The sequence below is a fragment of the Myotis nattereri genome (assembly GCF_964212035.1).
Source record: "Myotis nattereri genome assembly, chromosome: 4".
Classification (NCBI taxonomy): Eukaryota; Metazoa; Chordata; class Mammalia; order Chiroptera; family Vespertilionidae; genus Myotis; species Myotis nattereri.
The window spans coordinates 53,958,451-53,983,373 of NC_138079.1; the positions used below are offsets into that span (position 1 = coordinate 53,958,451).

Genomic DNA, 24,923 nt, shown 5'->3' on the forward strand with positions numbered 1-24,923 from the left:
AACCTCCATCCTCAAAGCCTTCAAAATTCCAATTGCAGCATCCCCCGCCTTGAAACCCTTTTTGGATGCCTCAAGTTTTCATTAGATGTGTTCATTGAAATTACCTGAGTGCTTTTCCCAAAGTTTACTTTCTTGAGCTCTACCTTTAACCTAATGAATCATATTGTGTTGTGTGTAAGACCTCGGTATACACAGTTTGAAATAGATTCATGGTGAATCTGATGAACCATCCAATTGAAGAATCACTGTCCTACAAGGTGAAGGCTAACATCCTTAGCACAGCATTGAAAGGCCTTCATGAGCTGACCTGGGCCGACTTCCTCAGCAGCCATTCTCCTCTTTCCACCTTAGTACACTCCAAAGATACTGCTGTTGACTTTTAAACCAGTTTCCAGGCCTGTTATGCTAAGCCATGCAGGCCTCGCTGCTTGTGCTCTCATCCACCTGGAAAATGCCAGTACATCCCTCTAGAATAGATCCACCTTAAATAGCATTTCTGTGAAATCTCTGCCTCCCACTTCAGAGGTTTGTCACTCCCTGCCCCGAGCTTCCTTTGTTTTGTGAGAAAACCAGTTCAGCAAAACAGTATCTTAGGTGGTTCTGACATTACTGAAAATGAGGTGAAAATCTCAAAGTCAAAACTATCCTCAGTATTGAGCTCACATTACGAGAGACCAACAGGGACAGAGACCCTGAGGGAACAGCACCTCCCACATCCACCCTCTTCCCAGGAAATAGTCACGTGGAGGATGTTTAACCTGCGTTTCCCAAGCGTGCTCCATGATGAGAATAGATAATATTTTGAAAGTGGGTTGGTTTGGAATATATTGGGTTAAAGAATATTAAACAAACCCCTCTTTTAAAGTGTTTGGCTTTTGTCTTCAGTGTGAATATTCAAAGGGGGGAATCCAATATGCCATTTTCATAGAACTAGCATTCCGAAGAATACTCTGGAAAAAACCTGCTTCCCTCATTTCCCACTGCAGTGGGAAATGAGAAAACAAATGAGACACAATCTTTGCTGGTTCTTACCTAGAAAGAAGGGGGTCAGACCACATTAGCTGGCTTGGTCTGCAACTGGGCCATCTCCTCAGGGACCTTCCCCCGGGGAGGTAGAGACACTGCATCTGAAAGGCTACTTCCTGAGTGTGTCCATCCAGCTCCCAAAGGAGACGCTGAGAGAGGCTATGGGGCTGGGAACTTCCAGTGCATTACTGCTTTGATTTCAAAGTACAGTTATTAGTATAGAGCATTGTTCAGTAATCATTTCAATTTAGTTGGTTAAATGATTCAAATAAGTGTATATATTGTCTACCAATAGAATAAATTGCATTTATGGAGTTTTCTGTCAGTTTAATGTATGCATTTATTTTGAAGATCTGGAAATTTGGAAGGGGTGGAAAACAATATCCAGTCCTAGATATGCACAAGTGGTTAAATGTGAACTTTTCTCTGCAATTACAAGTGTATCTGCACTGCCAAGTGATTAAACTAAAGATCAATTTTTAAGTATTCGGAAAAGCTTCTATGTAGAATCTGTGGATAAAATATGCCCTTCTAAAAAATATGGTAAAAAATGTTTAGTGGCCCAAATAAAATTAGGCCAAACTTAAATTGATTTATTCTGTGCACAATTAACATTGTAATGAAAAGTGAAAATCCAATGCACCATTTGAATACAAATCCAGATAATGATGCTTTCACTGACTCACGTAGTGAAAAGTTTGCAGAGTTGTGTGTTAGAAATCCCGTGTCTAGCTTAGGTCTGTAAGGTATATATAACCTTAGAAAAGTCATTTAATTTGCCTGTGCCAGAATTTTTTTCATGGCAAAAATGTGAGAGTTGAGTTACTTGATCTCTAAAGGACCTTCTAACTCCAAAGTTTTGTTTCTATGAATTATATGCTACTTAGGCAAAGGAAGGAATGATGGGACTTTTACAGCTGATATAATACTCTTAACTAATTTGACTTATTGAACTATACTTTTAAAATAAAAATTATGTTCAGTTGTTAGTTAACTTATCTTAAATTTTTGTTTTAAAAACTTCAATTAAAATAGTAAAATGTCATAGTCATCTTTCATGGAAATATAAAAATAATAGACACCATGGAGAAGAGGTCAGAATGGGAAAAGTATTTTAATGCAGCAAATCGTTTTCAGACCTTAGTTGATTTCAGATCTTAGTTCATCTTATATATAAAAATAACCTAAATGGGGACTCTGCTCTTTGTTGTAAAGCACTGGCCTTGTAGGGTCCAGAAAGAGTACAATTTTGCAATAGATTTATTTCCATTGTGTAAAACTTGCAAATATTTTAACCCTATTTAGTTGTGTTTGACCAAATATCTTTATAGGAACATTTTCTGTTTCTTCTTCCCTTAATACCACCTTAATATCTTCTCTTGAAAGTGACTATAGGAAGACATTGATATCAGTGGCTTCCTGGTAATAATCTGGATACCTCTGGACTTGCAATGTACTTTTCAAAAAGTCTTGAATACTAATATACTGTGTAATTTATCAATTATTTTAAACAGGTAATAAGGCTACAAAGTCTTCTTTTGTCTGGTGTATTAATGATTCTTCATAGCTATTTATACCTTGAGAGTCCATTAGTCTGTCTGTCTATCTATTATCTATCTATCTATCATCTATCTATCTATTTATCTATTTATCTATCTATCTATCTATCTATCTATCTATCATCTATTCAGCTATTGCATGAAGATTTCTCAAACTCCAGGTATGAGCTTAGCAAAAAGTTTTCAGCCACTTGGCTAAAATTGGAAGTGATTGTTTCAGAATTGATTTCCAGCAACCACTGAGTTGAAAGTGAAAAAAAAATAATCCCACCTTAAAATAATTCCCATTCTTTGGAAAATATGAGAAGGGTAGAGGATGAATCCTTCATTTGAGGGACATTAAAAATGAGGCCCAGACTGTACAATGCAGAAACCAAGTGTGCCGTTGGCCACAGGTAATAACCCTTTCCACTAATTGCCAACTTGGAATATGCCATTTATAAGGCAGAAAATCACTCCCAGAAAACAGTGAGTCATGGGAATCAAATGCATTTCTAATAACAAAAGGCACCTGTACAAAAAGGAATAAAACATCCTCAAATAGTGAACATATGCTATTGTGTTTAGGACCAGAGAAAAGAAAACCCATCAAATGATTTTGTGCCAATTCAATTTTTTTTTCTTTTTTGTGTTGTGTTTTTAATGAGTGCTTTGGGTCAAGGCCAGATGTGTAATTTTTCCAATAGAGTTTCTACCATTGTCTAAAACTTGGATATATTTTGTGTTTGGTTGGTTTTTTGCCCTTGGAAAACTTGAAACAATAACCATATTAATACTCTCTCTTGAAATCTGTTGCATTTCCTAACCCAAGCCCTTAGTCACTAGCCCTGAGTACATTTTGGAAACCATCCCTCACATTTGATAGATTATGATAAACAAATTTTGTTGCCCAAACTTCTTTGCTTGAACTCTCTAATGAAATTGTGTGGAAACCACAATTATTCTGTTCAAAGATTGAAAAATGTATTTTTTACAAATAAGCATTAAAAAATAACCTTGTTTCCTTTGACACTCTGCCTCAATTGCTTTTTCTGCATTTTTATTTTTTCACAAGAAATTCTAAAATAGTTAAACTTTGACATAGCCATTAAATTAGTCATTCAAATTTACTTTGACCTTTTAGTTTTATTACCTAATCTCTCTATGAATGTGTATAATGCATATAAATTATATGTATATATCTGCATACATTTACCTTTTGATTCAAGGGAGTAAAGCAATTATGGTTCCTATGTGCATTAAAGAAACTCTACTACGAAATAGTGGGAAAGGCTTGTGGCAAGAAATGATTTAATATGTCAGTTCTACATTGAAAACCATCACATGATAAAGTATGATATTATCTGAGGTAAATTCTTTCATATATCACTCACTTGTGCCCACATCCTCAGTGACAGTCTGGTTCCAATCCAGTCTCAGGTATATGAGCCATGACTCGGAGTAGATCTGGACATGCTCCAGTTTATCCCAGCAATCCATACACACACGCGCGCACACGCGCGCACACACACACACATCCAGTCAACCTGCCAGGAAGCCAAACTGATAGTCTACTATGTATTAGGCACTGTGGTAGCACTAAAAGTACACAACATTGTAAAGCAAGTTCTTGTTTGTAAGACTTTCGGAAAAATGAAGGCTTGAAAACTATCCAAGAATTTCAAGCATAATTTGTATGGTCTCTAGAGAAAGCAGATCAAAATGAACCCAGTTACATAATGGACTAAATTCCTTCTACCATTCTTTAATGTGCTCCTTCACCCAAATGACTTCCATCAGGAAATGTTTAGGACGTGGATGTAGAAAAAGAGACATGACATTAATCTTCCCTCTAAATGCAAAAATTCCCATGAGCTTTCCTGGGACTGTCGACTATGTGTACATTGAAAGCTGTTTTTATCTCCCTTTCTCAAAAAAAAAAAAGAAAGAAAGAAAGAAATCTTTTCACATTGCCAAAGGCTATGATCACCTAGGAGAACTCTGTTATATCTGCTCATTCCAGACAAATTTTGCATTATTACTGGCCTCATCTTACATGCATTTCCAAATAACCTCAGTTTATTTTGGGTTCATAAAGGCGTGAGTTTCACTAAGAATGAGAATGTTTAAGTCATCAAAAATGAAGTCATAAAAATGATGAAATAAAGTAGCATTGCAAAGATTTCTTTTTCTGTCTGTAGCACTTTATAAACTTCATATTACTGGGATGAAGGATTCTAATGGGAGGAAGCATAGAATGTAGTTAAAAACCAGGCTCTGAAGCCTGAATGCCTAGTTTCAATTCTGGTCACTCTACTGTCATTTGTGTAATGTCGGGGATAAGTCACTTAACTTCTCTTTATCTCAGTCTCTCCATCTGTAAAAGAGGGAATAATAATAATAGTGTCCAAATCTCACAAGGTGGTCTTAAGACATAAATTACATAGTTCATAAAAAGCCATTATGTAGGCAGACTGAAATGTTAAGTATTATTATTATTTTCATATTGGAGAAAAACCTGCAGAGTGAATGATCTGGAACTTGATTAGTTATATTTGAGTATGCTATAAATTACCATGAATAAATTTTATTAATCCCATCCCACCATTACAATGACTCAAGGGAGACCAAGTGACTAATTTGAGTATCTCTACTAAATTAAGATAGAATTAAAACCCAACAAACCATCTCCAAAGCTCTCTTACTTGGGCTTCTTCCAAAGGATGCTCATTACAAACCTTGGCACTTATCAAATGGCATATCCATGGACTCGGAGTGAGTTCAAAGCACTTCACCCAACTGAGTGTTCACAGGGTTACTACTCAATATTTACCAAGCACCTATGGGATGTGTGGGACTACTGTCTGGCATTAAAATGTTTTTTCAACTTCGTGGATAGAAAAAAACAAAATTAGAAAAAGGCAAGAATTTCACTGTCACCTCCAAAACCACAGGAGGGGTCAATATTACAAAGAAATATTGATTTCTCCTACCACACTCTTATCCCAGGGCTTTGTGCCTGAGACCACACACTATCCTATTGCATTTGTATTCAGTAAAGTTTTTAAGACACTTATCTATTTATCACATCTGTTTTTCTTTATCTCTTAATGGTTACATAGCAGATTCACCTTGGAATCAAAGGAAACATAAACTTTATTACAAAGCAGGGCCAGGGCCGAAACCGGTTTGGCTCAGTGGATAGAGCGTCGGCCTGCGGACTGAAAGGTCCCAGGTTCGATTCCGGTCAAGGGCATGTACCTGGGTTGCGGGCACATCCCCAGTGGGAGATGTGCAGGAGGCAGCTGATCGATGTTTCTCTCTCATCGATGTTTCTAACTTTCTATCTCTCTCCCTTCCTCTCTGTGAAAAATCAATAAAATATATTAAAAAAACAAAACAAAAAAAAAAAAACAAAGCAGGGCCAGGATTTGTTATAAGAGAGCATGATAATAAATTCTACTTATTTACTGAAGATACAAGTTGGAGCACAGGATATGAAAATAACATATACCTTCATAAGAGTTACATTTTAACTAAAATAAATAGTGACCATATTTTGAATTCTTAGGAGTAAGAAATGATCCCAAATAATACCACCAACACAAAAACAAAACCTTTTAGATAATCTCTCTTCTAATCTTAGTGTTAAAAGGTTTAAAAAACAAATGTCTTTATAAACCTATTGTGCTCATTAGTACAGTAAGATATGTCATGAACATCTATAGTGATTAAAAGTCATCTTTTCCCATCTCATCTCGCTGAAAAGAGTAGTGTCCCATAAAAATAAAATAGCCAGATCAATTCTAACAGAAACGGTTGAAAGTTCATTGGTTATTTAAATTTTTCCCACTTTCTTCTTAAGTGTAAGCTCTTGGGGAATCCCTTTTTGCTAACCACTCTCAACAAACACACCAAAAAAATCCACCATACTGCCTATAATTTTTAAAACTATAAAACCTACCCCTATCCATTGTGAATACTTACTTCTGCAATTCAATTCCTCAGAGTAAGGGATTGGATGCTTCTACTGTGGCAAAAGCTAAGGCAGCGGTTCTCAACCTGTGGGTCACGACCCCTTTGGGGGTCGAACGACCCTTTCACAGGGGTCGCCTAAGACCATCAGAAAACACATATATAATTACATATTGTTTTTGTGATTAATCACTATGCTTTAATTATGTTCAATTTGTAACAATGAAATTGGGGTCACCACAACATGAGGAACTGTATTAAAGGGTCGTGGCATTAGGAAGGTTGAGAACCACTGAGCTAAGGGATTACAAGTCAGATTTTCTAGTTTGATAAACATGCCACCAACCCATGCTCCATTCAACTAGATTCAACAGAAAATCCTCAGCCCATAAAATCTGTAGACATGTCTTTTATGATTCTTCAAGGATATACCTTCCTATAAGGATGTTCATCAATATCTGATGAATATTATTTATCTTATTTAAAACCCTCCGCAGTAGGACTCAAGAAACCACTAGCCTTCTAATCAACCTCAAGCTAAGTGGGCAGACAGAAAGACCCAGGTTTAGGTCTTGACTCAGTTTCTTTCTTTGTGAAAGGAGAAAATATAATAAGATATCTAAATTCCCTTCCAAATGCCTAATTATACATATATATACACACACATATATATATAACTTTGTGATAGAGATATTGTAAGCTCTGTGGATTTCAAAAGCACTTTCACACCAACTCTCTCATTTGATCCCCATAACTGATTTTCAGAGGTGGGTGGGGATGTCATCCTATTTCTTTTTTCTTAGCAAGTGTGCTGCCTTGTTATCTAGCAGAATTCTCTAGAGACAGTAGGATCTAAAGCACCACCCAGAAAGATTTCATTTTCAGGAGTCAGAACAAATGCTCTATTAAAAAAATTCCCTCCTACCTGATGGTTCCTCATCACGAATCTTTCAAAGTCTTACTTAAAAGGAAAATATTTAAAGAGAAAGAAAAAAATATCATCTATGTGCTTCTGCCAATGCAGTCCCTAATGGAGGGAAATCATGATGATTTGGGGTTGAAAATAAAATTTAATTGCCACTTAATAAATATCTTTTGCATGAGGATGAGTTTCCTTGAGGTATTGCAAATTTTAAGACAGTACTGGGACTTAGGTAAAATTGGGTTTTTATTTTTAGAGCATATCTTTTTAAAATATATTTATATAAGGTGGAAAATCACAGGTAAGATCTCTTACAAAGAGGGGGGAAAGGAAGCCCTCATTATTAAAAAGAAATAGTCTGAATCCAGAGTGGAATTCTGAGTATCTTTGATGTCTTATCAGTTCCTTACTTCAGGAAGACACAAAAACAATGCCCCAGAAATATGTTTAATACTTTACAATTAATAAAATATAACAACAGATATGGTATTATTTCATCTTTGCAACAACCCTATAAGGTAGGTAAGATTGTCCCAACCAAGCATCCAGTTCATTATCCTTCATCACCAAAGGTCAAGGAATTTCCTAAATAATTGTAATGCACAGGTTTCTAAAAGACTCATTTTTGCCATATATCTAACCTCTTTCTTCATGAAAGATGAAAAACAGTAACATTACTCTCGTTGTGTTTGTTCCCTTTCCTTCTCTCTCCCTGCCCATTACCTACACCCCTTCTGGAAGAGCAAAGAATCAGGAAAACAGCCAAAGGATGGGGAGACAGGAAGGAAAGGGCAGAAACAAGATGCCTTGCTAATCTAATCAGGTGATTACCAGTTGGCTGCACAATGTCATAAATAATTAAGTCCATATCAAAACAGCATACTATAAAACCTTAATTTTACAACATTTTATCAGTCTGAGTTATCATTCATAACAACAGTTTGTATAACCCATAATTAATCTGAAATAATGCAAAGTGCAATAAGACATACTTTTGTCATCTACATGCTAATAAAGATGTATTCTATTCTATTCTTTTTTATTGATGTTTAATAATTCACATATATAATAAGGAAAAATTCTCAAGCAGACTACTTAACTAACGATAATAGCTCTCTCCCTGCCCTGGCAAAACAAGAAGTGGGGTCTGATATTCTTTTTATAACATCTGGTATTCTAATCTCTTGGGATATGTACCTTTTTACTCTGCAAGGTCCCAAAGGTTCTCACAGCACTAAGTCATTTCCTTTACAGTTTTTCTTTTCAGATTTGGAATACTGTCCTCAAATATGTTTGGAAATTGAACAAATTTTAACTTTCCCTTCAAAGAATAGAAAAGCTACATGGTTTCCATCAGTTCATTAACCCTACTACTTTGCACACAAAAAAATGAGTTATTGAATATATAGCTAATAAAAAGTAATTTCCATTTTGTGGTTTGAATCTAGCAATTTTGTAATGGCTATAACTTTGAATAGAAATGAAACCATCTCTAAGCATGATAGTGAGGCAATTACTATCATGCTAATTGTCATTAAATATATAAACCCCCTTCAATTCATTAATATCTTTCAAATTAACCTTTTCTACCTCAAAATAATCAAAAGGCCTTAAACATGAATGTCCAAAGTGATGTGACACCACACACCACCTTTAGCTCTAATTTGATGTCATTTCCTTAATCAATAATAATAAATAAGTAAAAACTAAGACAACATTCCTATCTTTCCCATCAACCTCCCAGCTTAAAGAATTTGAAATTCACTTCTCCATCCACAGATGTTTGTATCCACACAATTTATATCTGAGTGTCTCTGACAGCCACTGAGAAAGTGGTGATAAACCCATGCACATTTTAAAAGGAACAGATCAATCAGAAGTGCATAACTATAGTGGCCTTCCACTTAAATAGAAAACCAAAACTGAAGGGGCGAGAGACTTCCACTCCTTTTCAACTTTGAATTTTCTAATGATTACTAAGACTACTTTTTACTTCAATGGAGATACATAGTTGTAGGGCTATAATTATTTATATTAAAATCTAAGCATAGTCATATAAATTTTATGCATGTTTTACTTTTAAGCAAGATCGTAAGATGATAAGAGTAGCACCAAAAAATAATAATAAATTTAAAAAAAGGTCCTGGCCTGGTACTACTTAAATATATATATATATATATATATATATATATATATATATATATATATATTCTACTACAACATTTCCACATCCCAGGCACATATAAAAAACTATCATAAAAGGAATATCTATTAAATTAAGTAGTTTGCAAGTGGATTGCACTGTAAGTTTAAAATTACTTGCATTAGAATCTCAAACACCACCCTGTCAGAAGGCATTTTCAGAGGCATAATCATGTCCTAAAACTGCCACATTCATTCAAGGCTGCCACAATACAGTGAGTAAACCAAAATGTGGAACTTACCTTATTATAAATAAGAGGCAAATTGCAGGCACTTTTCAGCTTGCAGCTGTCTAGCATAGTTGATTAGAAAGAAAAAAACATCTTTCACTCCAGCGAGAGAGCCGCATATTCAGGCTTTCCGTACTGAATCCCAGCAAGGGAGGCCATCCGCCTCCCAGACTATTAGCTGCTTCTTCGCAGAGAGCACTTGCTGCTCTGAACTGCAGCGACTTAGAATGAAAAAGTAAGAGGAACCCGTCATGTTTAAATACCGTTGCTTCACGTTCACAGGATATGACTCAACTCTCTCACAAACCAGTAGGGGTAGAGTTTTCCTTCAAAAACTGTTAGATTATATAACAAACATCACACTGGAGGGGTCCTAAAGTGTTTAGAAATTAACACTTAAAATTTCACCTGTTAAACATACATTTTTTTTTAGTATTTAACCTCTTCTCTGTGGCACATGCCACAAACAGAAATGAGAATAATAAATGGCACAAAGAAAAGTTATTCTGCTTGACATCTGCAGCAGATTCATTTAATGTTATTAAATGTGTGTGAACTTATCGACATCTCCCTCACAGATATATAAAAAAAGGCACCTTAAAGTCACTCACATTCTGTTCAGTGAAAAGGTAACGTGTAGAATAAAACTATATTTTAATGTGTAAGAGGAAGCAATTTTATACAACACAAATCTCCTTGACTAAGTAGAGAATTGGAAATAGATCTTCATGGCTTGCTGTTGCTGATCCCCACAGAAATCTTGTCCCACGCTGTCATTACCTTGTGATGCTCCCTCTGCCTACCTCTCCAACTCCAAGCTCTCCTTCATCTGTTTCGTGAACATTTCTGAAGGAATATGACTAATGCCACAACTCCTCTAGTAAATGTAACAAATTTCTGTGTTTTCTCTCATCTCTTAAATCTGAGCCATATTAAGCTTGATCACACATTGAATCACTATATTTGGACACCTCAGTCAATAAATATGACAGACTTACACCCTTGCAGAAAAATCTACTACATAAATTTAATTGCCAACATCATCATCAAGGACAAAAAGATAAAAGAATATACACATGTCAATAATAGCAAATAGACTGAAACTATCTACACCAGACTGTTCAATATAAAGTGAGCCACATATGTAACTTTAAAAATTTTAGTGGTCATATTAAAAGAGTAAAAAGAAAAATGTAAAATTAATTTTAATGTTTATTCCAATATATCTAAAATATTACAATTTCAACATGTAATCAATATAAAAATTAAATATTTTACAATTTTCATACTAGTTTTAGAGATCTGATGTGGATTTTACATTTATGGTACATTTTAATTGGAACTAGCTACATCTGACTGCTCCATAGCCATACATAGCTAGCAGTGACCATCTTGGACAGCATAAGTCTAAAGCTTAAGGTTCATTCTTAGTCCTCAGATTGTAGTTCAGATAGTCTCTCTTTAGAAAGGTCTTCCCTCCCACCTTACCTGAATTGACTTTGCCCAATTACTGTCTCATGATCCTCTATTTCCTTCACAGTGCATCACAGTCTAGAATTTTCTCCTTTACTCATTTGTTTACTTATTTATAACTAGAGGCCCAGTGCACGAAATTCTTGCATGGGTAGGGACCCTAGCAGTTGCCAGCTGCCGGCCAGGGCTTTCCTTCATTCCACACCGCCCTCTGGTGGTCAGCGCACATCATAGTGAGCGATCAAACTCCCAGTCAGTCGAACTCCCGAGGGGACACTTTGCATATTAGGCTTTTATATATATAGATATGTGCCCCTTAACAATAATGTAAGAAACCAATGTAAAATATTGATATAGACAATATTTTATCCCCAGCCTCTGGCATGGTGACCAGTACATAGCAGAATTTAATAATGACTGTTTTATAAATGAATAAATAAAATATAGGATTTGTGCTATAGTTTGCCAAATGATCTATCATATCACCAAACTTTTAGCAAAATATTATATAATACTTTTCTGCACTGAAAAAATTACCTCTTTTTTATAATGTTAATGATCCTCAATCTATAACATGCTTTATTTTCATGTACAATAATATTACATGTAAGTATAATTGTTTTATTACTCTACAAAAGATTTGGAAAGATACTTATAAGCATACGTTGGTCCTTATGACATAAGTCTGGATAGCAAAAGGATGTCTATTTTTCTCCTACTCACAAAATCATAAAATGATAAGACATTTGTAGGGAACATTGATATATTTGCCTGACCAGTATATGTGCTTCCTCCTCATGTTATCATCACCTCATTTTTATCTTGCAAAACACCCACTCTTTCCTCCTCAATTCACATGTTTTGGGCTATCTTGAATTGGCCCCAGAAGCGGTTATGTGACCCCTGCCTAATCAATCAGTATATACACTATCCACAGAGACACAGTAATAGGGTCAAGAATGGGCATGTGACCCAGCTAATTCAGGGAGAGCCAACCCCTCCACTTTTGTTATTGTTTGGAAAAAAGTTGTAAAGTTTGTAGAACATAAGCCTGGAATTGCTGGTTGATATATTTGCTACTACATGAAGTGAGGTTGTCTGGAAATGAAGCCAATCCAGAGGAAAATACAGTCAAAGATGTGAAAGACATATTCCAAACAACACAACTGTACATGTACAGCTGGCCATGTACAAAGTCACATCCACCCTCTACTGTAATGATGGATGTGCTAGAATGTGTGCTGCAGAGTTTTATGTAATAGTGAGAAACTGCAACTCCAATAGGCCATGGAGAGTGGAAGGGTTAAATAAAAAATGGGTTAACCATACTACAGAATATTATGCAGCTATTAAAAAAAAAAACAAAACAGGTTATCTAGATGCCCTGACATGCAAAGCTCCCTAAAAAAATTTACCCATTTAAATGGAAATAACATGCATGTTGCAGAAAAATACATCATCCCAGTTAATCGTATATACATTTTTATATGTAAATTCATGGAAAAGGCCCTGGATGACCGCACACCAACTGTGGACAAGTGGTTATGTCTGGGAAAGAAATTTGAAATAAAGTGATGGAGAACAAATATTGCTCAGTGTATTACCTATTACACAAATCTTACAAAATTAAATGAATTTATGAATTCTCCAAGTAGTTTGAGAAAATATGTTACTCTTTAAAATAAAATAACTAATTTTTTTAATTGTTTTCTTTTCTTTTTTTTAAATATATTTTATTGAGTTTTTACAGAGAGGAAAGGAGAGGGATAGAGAGTTAGAAACATCGATGACAGAGAAACATCGATCAGCTGCCTCCTGCACACTCCTACTGGGGATGTGCCCGCAACCCAGGTACATGCCCTTGACTGGAATCGAACCTGGGACCTTTCAGTCCGCAGGCCGACGCTCTATTCACTGAGCCAAACCGGTTTCGGCAAAATAACTAATATTTTATACCTCCATATTGCACTACCTTATTTGCACTCTAAAGGGACTACTATTCAGTGTTATTTTTTCAAAAACAATGTAACAAATAAGAGTGCTCTTCTCTGCCCCACTGTCTCCATTCTTTACCAGCCCAAATTTATGTATTCTTTGGTCTTTTTCTGGCTAAAGGATTTGCCAAGAGAGAGACAAAGATAGGACAGAGAGAGAGAGGAACAGACAGCAAGCTGCATTAAAATCTCCAATGTACCTTCTAACATTGGCCAAGGTCTTCGATTTTTTTTTCCTTGGCCTTCTGAAAGCTCTTTTATTGACCTCAATAAAATATAGCTTGGATTTATTCAACTGTCAACATAACAGCCAAATGTGTATAAAATATGTCTTATATTAATTGTTAGTCCTGAATCGGAGTAAATAAACTTGCTTATTATCAATTCTCTGGAAAACTTCTCTCTAAATTGAGCACAATTGCCTTCCTAATTAACATAAAATCAAAATCTTTTGCTGCTTTTTTGGCTTGCACTAGTCCTCCAAAATCTCCACATTATCTTAGATATGTGCATACCACCTCATACTTCTGTATTTCCCTTGATTTCTACAGCATTTCCTCTTTAAAACTTACACAGCTAAAGATGCTTAGGTCTGAGGTGAGATTCAGGGTCCTTTTGATTTTTAGTAGAGCTAATCAGAATTTGAATTTACACAGTAATGACAAACTAATGAGTTTGTCGAGCAATACCTGCTCTCCTTTATTCTTGAAGCCCACATATCCTAATATATTCAACCTCCTGTCTTTTTAAAAAATATGTTTGTTGATTTCAGAGAGGGGGTGGGAGAGTGAGACAGAAACATCAAGGGTGAGAAAGAATCATAGATTGGCTGCCTCCTGCACACCCCTTTACTGGAGATGGAGCCTGAATTCTGGGCATGTTCCCTGACCTGGAATTGAAGTGTGACTTCCTGGTTCATTAGTTGACGCTCATCCAGTGACCCACACCAGCCCAGCTTAAACCTCCTGTCCTAAACATCCTAATATCTTAAAACTCCAGAGTCTATTAACTTTCTCCTTTCATTCTTGCCTCCACTTAAAACATTAACGTTATGCCAAGTTTCCTTCAGATTTTCTGAAGAAGTAAAATATTACAGATACAATTGAAGGCCCCAAATTCCCCTCTCTATTCCATCTCTTTCCTTCCTCTCCAATGGTAAACACTCTCCGGGCTTTAAAAATAGAAAACAAAGCAAAACTCTCCATGGTTATAGAGTATGAGATATACTAGTAGTAAGATCTACAACTGACATTCCTGTTTTTTCAAGCAGATTTCTTTTCTCAAATAGACCACTCATAAACTAATCCTAATTTACTTAGAAGATTAATAAAAATTAAGGGGCTAATTGTTCATTTGGGAAAAAAATGCTTCCTTGAGAAACAAATTGATTTTTACAATCAGAAATTCAATTACACAATGGCATTGTCTCCACTCATTAGAGACAAAGTTTAAAAAATAGCCAGTAGTTCTTAGGAATCATAACAAATGGAATATATTCCTGTATCCATTATTATTTATAACACTGCCATTAAAAATAAGCTCTTGTTCCTTGAAAAAAATTCCATGGTAAAACATTTGTAAACCAAGCATCTAAATTCATCTGTTTAATAAATATGAAGTTCACATTCTGTTTCTGTCAGTGTAGGATGGTTCTATAGCCTTTTTAAAAGTATAGACTATGGGGGTCCTTAATATTCTTCATCCAGGAACAGAGAAGGGTGGCCAGCAGCATCACATATTTCCTGAGGAAAGATTTCTTCTAAGCTATGAACTTTACACTTCAGTCTTCCTATCACTGTAACCCTTTGGACATACAAACTAAAATGTGTTCTCAATACTTGGGGGTGACATTGAAATGAACCTTGAAATGAGAAGATAAAACTACCATCAAAGAATTAAACTTTGAAATAATAATGCAGTAGGTCAGAGCATATTGATAAATGAAGGCGACTTTAATTGTCAGAATGATGCAAACTCAAAGGCCTAGACCTGTATGCTATGGGTGTACTGCAAGAATTTTTAAAACATGCCATACCTGACTATGTAGTTAGGAGCACTGATCTCTTTTCCTTAGATCATCAAATAAAAAAATGACAACAGCCAACACAACAATAGCCATTCAATGTGAATGAATCAAATTTGTATCTATTTTTTGTCAGATCAGCAAAAAATATGTTTTTGATGTGCCATAGAACTTTAGTACTTAGTTTATGTGTGCCATGAGATAGAAAGGTTGAAAATCGCTGGCCTAGAAGCATGTACATTACCAGTAAGTAATGCAGATCAATGTCTTGGACCTGGTAGGAACCACAGTGAACCGAAAGAAGGGGAGCACTCAAGCCTCATGTAAAGGGGACAGCCTCTACCCAGCTGCAGAGAAGTGACCTGGAAGGCCCAGGTAGGTCAGCTCTCTGGATTTCTCAAAAGAGGCTAGAGATCTGGGTTGTTATGTGCATACTCAGAATTTTTAAATCTTAGTCTTTATACAGTGTAAGAGACAAGCAAAAGCTTTTGAAGGCCATATGTGCCCTGTGGACAGCCAGTCTTGGACTTGGGCTTAAATAATACAACCTCTAGCATGGAAAGAATCTGATAGAAAGACAGAGTCCAGACAAGAAAATAGGTACATAGCACTCTCTGAAGCAAGCATAGGCAGTGGTCATTGAAACGCTGAGAGACATGCTCTGGGCTGGTGGCATGTCCCTTTTTACTGCAGATCTGCCTCTGATTCCATTACCTGTGAGTCTAAGAACAAACTGCCCTTCTGATTCCACACTCACCAAGCTGCTTCTAATTAGAAGTTGGTATCTTGTCTAAATGCTTTCAGGGAGCACTTGCTGGAAATTTGAGGGACTTGAGGCACAACTGAGCAGCTATGCTTCATTGTCTATATATATAAAAGCCTAAGCAACCAAAATACTGAACAACCAGTTGACCAGTCACTATGATGCTCACTGACCACCAGGGGGCAGGTGCTCAATGAAGATGCTGCCCCCTGGTGGTCAGTGAGCTCCCACAGCGGGAGCACTGCCTCGCTGACTGACGGGTGCCAGACGCCATCCCCTGAGGGGTCCCAGATTGTGAGAGGGCAGAGGCCAGGCTGAGGGACCCCACCAGTGCACAGTAAATTAATAAACTGACAGCCTGGTTAGAGAGGTGGCCTGCTTACAGGCAAAAATGGGCGGGTTGGGAGCACGAGCTATCAGGCCCGAGCAGGTTTACTTCTTTTTTTTTCTTTATTGATTAAGGTATTACATGTGTCCTTATCCCCACAATACCCACCCATCCCCCACTTGTGCTCTCACACCCCTAGTGTCTGTGTCCATTGGTTATGCTTATAGTCCTTTGGTTGATCTCTCCCCTTACCCCCACCCTCACCTGCCTTCCCTCTGAGGTTTGACAGTCTGATCGATGCTTCTCTATCTCTGGATCTGTTTTTGTTCATCAGTTTATGTTGTTCATTATATTGCACAAATGAGTGAGATCATGTGATATTTATCTTTCTCTGACTGACTTATTTCACTTAGTATAGTGCTCTCCAGTCCCATCCATGCTGTTGCAAATGGTAGGAGTTCCTTCCTTTTTTTTTTTTTTAAATATATATATTTTATTGATTTTTTTACAGAGAGGAAGGGAGAGAGATAGAGAGCTAGAAACATCGATGTGAGAGATACACCGATCAGCTGCCTCCTGCACATCTCCCACTGGGGATGTGCCCGCAACCCAGGCACATGCCCCTGACCGGAATCGAACCTGGGACCCTTCAGTCCGCAGGCCGACACTCTATCCACTGAGCCAAACCGGTTTCGGCGAGTTCCTTCCTTTTTACAGCAGCCCAGTATTCCATTGTGTAGATGTACCACAGTTTTCTAATCCACTCATCTGCTGGTGGGTACTTAGACTGTTTCCAAATCTTAGCTATTGTAAATTGTGCTGCTATGAACATATGGGTGCATATATCCTTTCTGATAGGTGTTTCTAGTTTCTTAGGATATATTCTTAGAAGTGGGATCACTGGTTCAAATGGGAGTTCCATTTTTAGTTGTTTTTTTTAAAGGGGAGAATGATGATTTTTATTTTATTTTTTTTAAATATATTTTATTGATTCTTACAGAGAGGAAGGGAGAGGGATAGAGAGTTAGAAACATCAATGAGAGAGAAACATCGATCAGCTCCCTCCTGCATACTCCCTACTGGGGATGTGCCCGTAACCAAGGTACATGCCCTTGACTGGAACCAAACCTGGGACCCTTAATTCCGCAGGCCGATGTTCTATCCACTGAGCCAAACCGGTTAGGGCCATTTTTTAGTTTTTTGAGGAAACTCCATACTGTTCTCCACAGTGGCTGCACCAGTCTGCATTCCCACCAGCAGTGCATGAGGGTTCCTTTTTCTCCGCATCCTTGCCAGCACTTGTTTGTTGATGATAGCCATTCTGACAAGTGTGAGATGGTGCCTCACTGTCGTTTTGATTTGCATCTCTCGGATGATTAGTGACTTCGAGCATGTTTTCATATGTCTCTTCGCTTTCCTTATGTCCTCTTTCAAAAAGTATCTATTTAGGTCTGTTGCCCATCTTTTCATTGGATTTTTTATCTTCCTTTTGTTAAGTGGTATGAGCTCCCTGCAAATGTTGGAGATTAAACCCTTATGGGAGATAACATTGGCAAAGATGTTCTCCCTTGTAGTGGGCTTTCTTGTTGTTTTGTTGATGGTTTCTTTTGCTATGCAGAAGCTTTTTATTTGGATGTAGTCCCATTTGTTTATTTTCTCTTTAGTTTCCATTGCCCTAGGATCTGTATCGGTGAAGATATTGCTTCGGCATATGTCTGAGATTTTGCTGCCTGTGGATTCCTCTAAGATTTTTGCAGTTTCACTTCTTATTGTAAATGGAAATATTGGCATTCTGATCCTGTACATTAGTCGTATGAGCTTTGTTAATATGAGCCCACCTCTGGGGGGCGGATGGACTCTGGAACTGCTGACAAGTAAGGGTTCTGGGCCCACATGGTTTTGGGGCCAGACCATGGATAGTGGCAAATTCCCTAAAACAGGTCCACCCTGCAAGGACTCTTGGGAGCTTCAGTAATTTCTCTTAGAGCCTCACTTACCTTCACTCTGCCCCCATGCCATCCCTTTCAAAGCACCCCTACCTAGTTCTCTGAAGGTCCAAAATAGACCTAGAAGTATAAAGTGGAGACTCTCCCTCTCTATATATATGAGAGCCTAAGTGACCAAACAACCGGTCGACTGGTCACTATGACGCACACTGACCACCAGGTGACAGACGCTCAAGGCACAGAATCAGGTTCCCTCCTATCTGGATCAGGCCTGCGGGGATCAGGCCAAAACTGGCTATCCAACATCCCCCAAGGGGTCCCAGATTGCGAGAGGGCAGAGGCCAGGCCAAGGGACCCCACTGGTGCACAAATTTGTGCACCGGGCCTCTTGTTAAAGATAAAACCCAATGAACAGGGTCAGGAAGCTCACAAAATGTATTTGTAATAATTAGCCCTAGGAAGCAAACACTGTGCTATGTGCTTGTCATAGACGATCCCATGTAATCCCCAGAAACTCTGTGAAGCAGGTATTACTTTTGGCAATTATTCTATTTTAAAAAGGAGGAAACTAAGGCTTAAGAAGATTAATGTGGCCATTCATGAGTTGGTATGAAAGCCTGCACATCAAACACCACACTGTTTCTGTACATTTTATTTCACTTTAAAATAAAACACATTAAACATGCATTATGCACTTACTATATGCCAGACATTGTTTTAAATACATTATAAAGCTCTGACTGGTTTGGCTCAATGGATAGAGCATCGGCCTGTGGACTCAAGAGTCCCAGGTTCAATTCTGGTCAAGAGCATGTACCTTGGTTGCGGGCACATCCCCAGTGGGGAGTGTGCAGGAGGCAGCTGATCGATGTTTCTAACTCTCTATCCCTCTCCCTTACTCTCTGTAAAAAAAATCAATAAAATATATTTTTAAAAAAACATATTAAAAAATAAATACATTATAAATTTTAATTAATTTCTTCCTTATAATATGAAATGGGCATTAAAATATTCCTATTCTGATAATGAAACTGAGGCAAAGATAAGTTCATTAACTTGCCTACAGTTTATACAGCTAGCAGGTGGCAGAGCCAGGATTCAAACCCAGGCAATCTGGCTTCAGAGTCCCTGCTCCTCATCTGTGCTACTCATACAATGCTCCCTAAGAAGAATTAATAAAGACTCAAATTTTTCAATTTTAACCTCAGTATTACTGTAAGTACAATTTTTCAGGAGGATGGATAGAAACAAAGGGAAAGAAATATTTTATGTCAAATCATTTCTCTTTATTTTATATACCAACTAGAGAAACTGAAATTCTTCTGTATTTGAGAAATACAGAGCAAGTAATAACCATAAAATTCTACAGTCCTGTATATATCATTCTTAGAAGATACATATAAGGAGGAAGTCAAATTCAAGCCTCTATTTTTTTTTCTTCACTACTGCAGAGGAAATGAAAGGAATGTTTTTTATTTCTGTATTTATAAGTCCTGAGAGGTAAAGACTGGAAAATTTTTGAGAAATCTAGGGAGAAGCAAATATTCCAGAGTTTAATATAAAGGTCATTTTGTCTTAGAAACTGAAAAAGTTTAATTTCAGAATAAAAGCACATTGAACTTAAGAAAATCGATGTGGCTACCGCCTACTTTGAGCCAAACTTTCTGTTAAACTTAAAATGGAACTTTCAGATCCATAAATTGCTGACTTTTATTGAGAATAATACTTTGAAATTGATTTGGTAAAAATAACACCTGACTCATATTGTAGATGTGAAGAAAACTTTTCTACTTAAATGGTGAGAAAAGGCCTTGATTGGTTCCTGAGGCACTTAAACCAATTTAGACCCTTTCATCCAGGGCCTAACAAGGTAACTCCATCCTGAATTCAGAAAGTCTCGTTAAGTCCTGGATCTCTTTTGTTCCCCACAGTCCCTGCTTTTTGACTCAGTCCATAAACTCCTTCAGGAAACCGCCATCTGGGAGAATGCTACTAAACCAGTGCATAAGTTGGCATTGAACACAAAGGGACCATACCTACAATCCTCTCTTTCTCTCAGGCCTCTGTTCTCCAAAATAGTCCAACCATTTTGCGCGCGCGCGCACACACACACACACACACACACACACACACACACACACACATATATATATATATGCATATATATATGTAGACTGGTCATCAAAACATAGCTTATTCTCCTAGTAATACTTCTTCCTAGCCTTATAGTACTTCATAGAATTCTCAACTTAGCCCACAAAGTATTTAAGAGAATTGTCCTGGAATAGAAACCACTAATTTGTACTAAAAGAGATAAGTACAGTACAAAAAAAGTGGACTTTGAACACTACGGACACTCTAAGAATAGTAGATAGGCTGAGAATGCTATTTAGTTGCAAATGCAGTTTTGTTTTGTTTTTGTTTTTGTTGTTTAATGAAAGGTAAGGGCTGACTCAGATGGCAAAACCAAGAGCCTAGGGAGTGGAACCAAGAGCTAGGAGCGACAATTCCCAACAGTAACACCACACGTTAGTGAGGAAACTGGCAGGATGAGCCTGGCTGGATTTCATGATTGCTATGGGCCAGTGATTGCTGTCTGTCTCCTGCTTTCCCAGTCCTTTTAAATGAGTGGGTCTACAACAGTTTACCTATGCCTATCTAGACACTGAAAGTTGGGTATTGTGGGGGTTTGGGGAAATAGGGAGATGTTAGTTAAATGGTACAAAATTTCATTTATGCAGGATAAATAAGACCTGGAGATCTAATGTGCACCATGATGACTATAGTTAATAATACTATGTCATACTAAGAATTTGCCAAGATTTTAAATCTTAAATGTTCTCATCACATACAAAACATTATAACTATGTGAGATGATGCATATGTTAATCAGTTTGACTATAGTATTCATTTTACAATGTATACATAGATCAAAATAGCATATTATATACTATAAATATATATAATTTCCATTTGCCAATTATACCTTAATAAAGCCGTAGGCGGGGGGGGGGGGGGGAGTTGGTTGTGGGAGGTAGGGAGGCAGATAACTTTTCTTTTTTGGTCACAATTCCTCAATTTAGGAGCTGCACTGAAGGAGCCTCCTCTTCCCCTGGACCCGAGATGATAAAATACTGGACTCCAAGCAGATATTTACATTTGAGGGTCTTGGGAGAGAAGGTGAGTATATTTTGCATGTGAGGGGATGTGAGGTTTAGCTGCATGGTAGATTATGGAAGAGTGTATCTTCCAAAGAAAGCCACACACAGATCTCTCCCATTACACATGCTCTTCTCACTCTGTGACTTGGACACTCCACCTGTCAAGAGGTGATAAGAGATTCCTTCCCTTTAACGTGGACAGGATTGTGACTATAGCAGAAGTGATGCTGTATGACTTCTGAGAGTTGCTCATAAAAGCTGGCACAGTGTCTATCTGGTTCTCTTGAAGGCTGGCTCTTAGCATCCAGTTAACATACCATAAGGAAGCCCAACTGAGCTCCTGGCCCAAGACCAGCAGCAACTTTTCAGGTGTTTGATAAGCCTTGAAAGTGGATCGTCTAGCTCCCAATTGAATGATGTTTCATGGAGCAGAGATAGTTTTCCTTTGCCAAGCCCTACCAAAATTGCATATTGATGAACAAAATAGATGATTTATGCTATCGTAAGCTTTGGGGTAGCATGTTATATACGATGTGTAGCTGAGTACCTTCTTGATGCTTCCCTTACCTGCTCTCTTCTATCTCTTCTTATTCCCCATTTCTTTTCTAGAATATAAAGCTGATCAATTCATGTCCCAAGCCTTTCTTATTATTTTTCCATTTGGATTTCTGCCACTAAACTGTATTCACCTTGAGGCGATAGATTATTTCTTAGCATTATAATAGCATTAAAATTTTACTTAATAAATCAGTTATCAAAGTATTTTATTCCTGGAACTTTATTAGGATCTTTAATAAAGATCCTTTATCAGGATCTTTAATGGAGTCTTGACTCATAACAGGTAAATTCTGTGAAACTGACTGCCAAATTAACAATACTGCTAATTTCCCTTAAATGAATCCGAGGAAAACATTAACACAATTAATTCACTTGCCAAGGTTAAAATAATTTGTACTAATAGATTGAGAGATATCTTTGATGAAAACACATTATGACTAAGAAACTATGGTTGGAAAAATCACCACACATTTCTTCATGAAGAGATGTTATACTGTTTTGCCTAAACCTTGAAAATCTGACTTTGATAAATACTGAACTGTAAATACAAACATAGTTCTGCTTTATTATATAAAAGCATAGCATTGTAAGCATTTCTCAATATTCAAGAATAATATTTGCTATTACCATTTCTGAGGATTTCACACTTTTTGTTAGAAAAAATACTATATATTTTTTCTAAATATTTAGGAAAATATTTCTTTATTCCCTGTGTAACACACAACTACTCCCAAATTTCCACTGCAACAAATTTTTGGTATTTGCACATCCTTTTCAGCTTTGCTTCTTAGTAATTATTTCTTCCCAAGGCAGGCTACTTTCTCTTTTATTATTTATATTAGATTTTTATAAAACCCATTTCCTCCAAAGAGGTTTAGGTGCCTGGCATACAGAGATTGTGTGTGTGTGTGTGTGTGTGTGAATGTGTGTGTGTTTTGTTTTGATGAACATCTTCCAAGCACTATAATAGCAAAGAACAACAAAGTTAGAAGGAAAAGATCACAAGTGAATGACAGAGTAGTAAGGTCAAAATGAACAGGGGTCAGTTTATTTGTAGACAGTGAGAACTCGGGGAATTGTGAAAACAACTCCATCACAGTGCTTCCCTTGGGAAAAGAAGGTGTTGTGATCTCTCATTTTCAAGTTGCCTTCAGGATCCCAAGTTCTAGGTTACTCTGCTCTTTCCTGTCTCTTATATTTGTGTCAAGAACAGGAAATTCAATAGCAGTCCCTGCTCTGTGTTTATCATGCTGGAGTGAAGCAAGGCTAAATGCGGAAGTAGCCTGAAGTTAATAACTCTACTTGACTTCTGGCACATTTAAACTCATGAAAGCAATGAATTAATATTCCACACTGGGGGAGGGGGGATGACAGTGGGTTTGAAATAGAGGAAGGCACAGGGGGCGGTGAAGAGAGTTCCGTGGGTCCCTTGCCCTGAGGGGTGACAAGACCTCCAAGGGGAAGGCTGGTCCATCACACTTACAAAAGTGGAACCTTAGGCACTCCAAATGGGGACTCAGAGTTAGAACCATTTAAAGACCGCAAAGAAATGTGATCTTCACCACACACTGATTTTGTGGGCAGAGACGCATTTAAAAGTGGCACATCTTTGGCAAAGTAAAGTGGGAGAAGCACACACCAGTGTTCCACCTGTGCCACACAAGAGTGTTCACGTTTACACTGTGGAGACTGTGACTTCCTGAGAGATGTTTTTGGTGGGGGGGAGAAAAGCTACATAATAAAATATAATAAAAACATTTTTTTTAAGTTGAAGAGCTGGTTGAGGGCCTAATAGTGAAGGGTTTTAGAAACAATGAAAATAAATTTGGACTCCATTTGGGGGATTTCTATTATAGGAGTCACGTGATCTCTTTTAGATAGAATGCTCCTTCTGCTGTGTGCAGGTTAGAGGGCAGGAAACAAACGAGCAGCGTGGGTGCACCTGTTGGGAGGGTGCTGTAGAAACCCAGTCGGCTCAGATGAACGTGAGAAGATTCAGGATGTATTTTGGATAAAGGTGATATGAATTGCTAATAGAACAGATCAGAGTGAAAAGAAAAAGAAGGGATTTAATATGATTCTTAGGTTTTAAGTCTAAGCAATCGGGTGCTTAGTGGTTCTATTTACCAAGCAGCAAAATTTTATAAGTAAAGGTCCTTTCATCACACGGTAAAAAATACATTATCAAAGCTGTACCCATTTTTTAGTTAGCTGCTAAGGAGTTCAGAGACACAATTAGTTTCACATTATAGTTACTGGCATCTGAGATTTCTGACTTTTTTATCTACCTACATAATTTATGTTTTTGTTGTTATTTATTTAAGATCCTATTTTATAGGTCAGTGGAAGGTTTACTTTTTTAAATATGGATATTCACTTTTTGTACTTATCTTTCCAAACTGTTTGAGACTAAATCAATCATTCATGAAACGGGTTTTTTTGTGGCCTTGGGTCCTAAGGACTTGATCTTATTCTTTCATGAAATAACCGCATCATTCCCAGCACTACTTTTGAGTGCTCTGTCCCCCAGGATTTTCACTGCCTACTTACTTGGCAGATCATAACACCCCAACCAACTAGTGATGTTTCCATTTTATCACCACATATATTGGAAATAAAATTATCAAATCGGTTCAGAACTTCAAGTCAATTCATTAGGGGTGAAAGCAAGACACACCCAAACAAGGAATGAAATCAAGCAGGAACTAAAATTGAATATGGATAGAAACAAACGAACAGCTTATCAAATAGAGCATGCAGCCATATAGAGCAAACATTTATTCC

The 24,923-nt window shown here is 37.2% G+C and overlaps 1 protein-coding gene across 8 annotated transcripts in view; it reads right to left on the reverse strand.

Annotated features, from left to right (window-relative positions):
* The window catches only part of MCTP1 (multiple C2 and transmembrane domain containing 1), a 442,261-nt gene that overhangs the window by 298,253 nt on the left and 119,085 nt on the right, over positions 1–24,923 (reverse strand). For 3 of the 8 annotated variants that reach the window (XM_081088728.1, XM_081088727.1, XM_081088726.1), the window contains exon 1: positions 9,906–10,102. The exons of the other annotated variants lie outside the window; for them this stretch is intronic. In XM_081088728.1, coding sequence (XP_080944854.1) covers positions 9,906–9,962 — 57 coding nt within the window. In that variant the 5' untranslated portion in view covers positions 9,963–10,102. Of the gene's footprint in view, positions 1–9,905; positions 10,103–24,923 lie in introns of those variants that run through there. 8 annotated transcript variants of the gene reach the window in all.